Source organism: Neophocaena asiaeorientalis, unplaced genomic scaffold, assembly GCF_003031525.2.
Source record: "Neophocaena asiaeorientalis asiaeorientalis breed wild unplaced genomic scaffold, Neophocaena_asiaeorientalis_V1.1 scaffold356, whole genome shotgun sequence".
Lineage (NCBI taxonomy): Eukaryota > Metazoa > Chordata > Mammalia > Artiodactyla > Phocoenidae > Neophocaena > Neophocaena asiaeorientalis.
In genome coordinates this window covers 707,904-712,039 of record NW_020172269.1, presented here as the reverse complement: position 1 = coordinate 712,039, position 4,136 = coordinate 707,904, and the positions used below count along the sequence as shown (strand labels likewise).

Here is a 4,136-nt window from a genome sequence, read left to right as displayed (position 1 = left end):
CCGTTGCTGTTGTTTTCAGGACAACGTAAAGCATGGTTTCCAAGCTGCCATTCCTGTGCTTCGTAAGCGCTCCTGTAAGAGCGTGTGGTGTCCGTGTGGCTGTGCGTTAAACGCTCCCTCTTTTCCTTCCAGAGAACTGCTGTCCGGTGATGCGATGAAAGAGTATAGCAGGGCGCGGGTCTACCTGGATGAAAACTACGAGTCCCAGGAACACTTCACGGTGAGCACACTTTCCTTCCTGGAGTAAGCGTTGGCCAAGCCAAGAGTCTGCTGGAGCTGCCATCCTCTGATTACGTAAAGAGACTCGGTGGCCAGCTCTGCCACAGGCACAGGCGGCTGTGCGTGAATTACAGTGTGACAGTGGTCTGGGGGACGGTGGATGCCCGGGGAAGCAACCCCGGCTGGCGTGGTGGCCACGGGCGTGCCGGGTGCAGGGCCAGGCGGGGGCGTCTCGGAGCAGCGAGGTCGGCCGGCTTTGAGTGGCCGTTGCTGCTGGGAGGCTCTCACCGTGTTTGGGGAGCCCTGAGGCCGCCTGTGCTCCCTAGTGTCTTGTGTCATCTGTCCTCCACGGCCTTCCGCTCACACCGTCCCCTGCTGCAGTTGATGGTTGCTGGGTCCCCTCCTCAAGGCATCCCTGGCCCAGGGATCCGGCAGCAGGTGACCGTATGCCCGCTGCCTGGACCGGGGCTTGCGTGCGGGGAGCGGGGGCTGGGAAGAGCGTCCTGTGTAGAGCGGCCGGGGCAGAGGTGCCACCGCGCTTCCCCTCTGCTTAGAGAGGCTGCTGCCAGGTTTCAGGCCTTAAATTCGGGGCGTCTGATGCCAGTTGTGAGGTGGTCACGGGCTGCAGGTTCGTTTCTCTGTCTTTAGCTGCATTTGCAAGATCCTGCATCCCAGGGTCTTGCCTCTGCCACGCTGCTCGCCGCGGGGACCCTCCCCGCATTCACAGGGGCCTCACCCCACGGTGGCGGGCCCAGCAAGGCCTCGAGGGCGGGGACACAGCCCCCCTCTCTCTCCCCTTTCTCCCCGACGGCTCCCTCTCCGCAGTTCATCCTGCAAATAAAAATGCTTTCCCCAAGTGGGACTTACTCAGATGGAAACGGCAGCGTCTGGAGTGAGAACCACACCGTTAGCAGCAGCTTAGGGCCACAGCGTCAGGAAGAGCTCCCTGAAGGGCCGCAGCCGCAGGAGCTGTGGAGAAAGAAGGACTTGGCGATGGGCGTCGCCCAGTGCCAGGACGTCAGGTGGTGTCTCTGGAGCGCCAGGAGGGCCGGGAGAGGAAAGGGCTGGAAAAGGTCGTGGCCGGGATCTGTCAGAGTTTGGTACAATGTGTAAACCCCATAGATCCAGTCACTGTGACAAGCGTCAGGCCGTCAGCATCGTCCCCGGGCTGCTGCTGGCGGGTTAGCGGGGCGCCTCGTCGCCTCCCCCTCTCAGAGACCTCGGTCCCTGCTTGGCCAGTAGAGCCGCCATGGCCCACCGTGGCCCTGGTCGCCTCTGCCTCGTGGACACCATGCTCGGGTCCTCACAGTCTCCTTTAGGTGGCAAGATGGGTATTTTACAAGTAAAAGGATGAAGAAAAAGACCATCCACATGGGTTCTGAGAAGGTAGGAGTGGCCAAGTTGATACCGAAGGAGCCTCCAGAGCGAGAGCTGTGATGGGGCCAGGGCACCGGAGGCAGCTCCCCAGGGGGATGTGGCAGCCCATCGTGCGGGTACCCGTGTCAGAGCTACGTGTGTGGGAAAGCTGGCAGAGTCCCTGACAGCCGGCGTGAGCTCACGGGCCTCCGTGGGACACGGGGCTGGCGGCTGCACGCGCAGCCCTGGGACGTGGACAGGGCTTGTGGCACGTGGCATGCCGAGGGGCGAGGCGGCCTCCACTCCCTTCCCTGGGAAGGCGAGCGTTGCTCTGACGTTTGTCGGGGTGGGTGCAGGGTCGCCGGTGGTTGGGAGGGGGTCCGTCCCGAGGACTCGAGCGTTCCCACCCTGGCGGCCGGAGCACAGACGGTCTGGGGCCTGGGCGAGCCTCGGCCTGTGTGTGCACATGGAGCATTCCACACACTGAAATCGGAGCCGAAAACGCAGCTCAGCACGTGTAGGAGGTTGAGGTCACACAGAGGAACTAAACTAGGAGTAAACAAAAGCGGTGTCTGGAAATAAGCCCCAAATCTTTGGAAATAAACAAGAAACTTGTAAATAGCCCATGAGTCACAAAGGACATTAGAAATTATTTCCAATTGCACGAAAAACAAACTAAAAACCTTCAAAATGTGTGAGATGCACCTAGAGTAGTGCTTAGAGGGCAATTTCTAGCATCAAATGCTTACATTAGAAGTTTTTAAAATGAAGAGCGAATTTAACCAACGCCCGTACAAGAAAGGAAATCGTAAAATAAGACAAATCAGTGAAATAGAAAATTAGAGAAAAGCAACGAAATCAAACTGATTCCTCAGAAAGGCTGACATATCTGATACACCTTCCCCAGTGGACCAGAGACTGAGGCAGGGGTGGGTGGCCGAGGGAGCGTGGAGGCGTTTGTTTCCCTGGGGCAGAGGCCATCCATCCGCTGAGGGAGTTATTCTGGCGCCGGCCTCCGTGCCCCGTGGGGCTCTGTGTGCGCCTGGGACTGAGTCAACAGTGAAGCGTGGGTATCAGCTTGTCAGTGGACGGGGCCCTGGTTCTTGCGCACAGAAGCTGCGGCCCCAGGAAGGCCAGGAGCTCCCACTGTCTCTGTCTGTGGAAGTTTTCCGAAATGCTGAGTTTTCTAGTTCTCCGTGGTCTGTTTTGTGTCACCTGTCGTGACATGCTGACGTAAAACCTGCGTCTCTCCTCCAGCCAAATGCTTGGTGGGCTGAGAAAAGGTTTGCGTTGGAGGCGCCTGGGGGCTGAGAGCTCCATTTCGGTCTTCCTCATCCCTGGAGATTTATCTTAAAATGTGACTTCCCAGTTTGCAGTGGAATACAGAAACCTGCCAGAGCGTTGCCATCACTCAGCAGCTTCACTGGAGAAGTAGCCGTCTTGCAAACTGTTGGTCATCAAAAATTATTTGATAACAAAAGTTGGAAGTAATTTTAAGTACCAGAGTTAGGTATTTTTACGCTGTGGACCAGCCACATGGCGGAGTAACGCGCAACCACTGCAGACACTACAAATGACACGCCCGGAAGATCTTCCTGTCCGGTTGGTGCATGGAGGTAGGTACCTAAGGACGATATTACCTCCAGTCTGTTCCTCCACCGGTCGACTGTCACATTTACATCTGAGACCAGCGTGCATCCAACGCCCCCAGCATCTCTCAGAACCGGCAGTGTTTTCCTCTCTTGGTCTTAAGTACGCTGATGGCACGTTAGTCGGTGACAGGGCCATCCTGCTTGGTTCCAGTCTGGGATGGCGCTCAGGGCTGGCACCTCCCTGGGCAGGACTGACCCTGCACGGGACGGCACCGCATCAGACATGGAGATGAGCCCAGGTCTGAGGCGCTGAGGCTGTGGCTCCAGGTGTCTGCAGGACTGGACAGTGTCTGGGAGTTGAGGATGAAGGTCCAGCCTGCCCAAGGAGGGGTGGGTGTGTCGGCTGGCCCTGCGAGGCTGTGGCCTGGCTTGCCTTCCAGGGTTGCTGTCCTGCCGGCGGTCCCCTCCTGCAACCACAGTCCAGTGTGGGCATGTTTCCCGGGGCGGGGGTGTGGGGGGCGGCGGGAATGGCCCAGCGGTGCTCCGCTCTCCGGGTCTGGACCTCATCCCAGACTCTTCCCCGGGGGAGGTGTGTGTTTCTCACCCGTCTCCTGACTGGGACCGTAATGGCTTGTGATAAAATCCTGCTTGGCCCTGGCCCTGCGGCCCCATCCCCGTCGTGCCCGTCCATCGCCCCTTCGGTGTGTCGTGCGTGGAACCGCCTTTGCTGGGTCCCCTGGACGTCCTGTTGGAGGGGACCTGGGCAGCGCTGGCCAGGTACATGGCCACCCTCTCGCCCCAGCCTGGTGGCCTCTGGCTGTCAGAGGGAGGAAAATTTAATTTTTACAAGATTAATAGTATTGGAACAATATTTTTAGCTGAGTGTGGTTCAAATAATAGGCCATTAATTGAAAAGGGAAATTGAAATGAATTTATCTTGTACATAAATGCTGTCACAGGAAGTCATAG

General features: G+C 58.0%; 1 protein-coding gene across 4 annotated transcripts in view; it reads left to right on the top strand.

The window, feature by feature from the left end:
* INPP5A (inositol polyphosphate-5-phosphatase A) overlaps positions 1–4,136 on the top strand; it is a 187,396-nt gene that overhangs the window by 90,914 nt on the left and 92,346 nt on the right. For all 4 annotated transcript variants that reach the window (XM_024762269.1, XM_024762240.1, XM_024762249.1 and 1 more), the window contains exon 4: positions 133–220. In XM_024762269.1, coding sequence (XP_024618037.1) covers positions 133–220 — 88 coding nt within the window. The remainder of the gene's footprint in view (positions 1–132; positions 221–4,136) is intronic.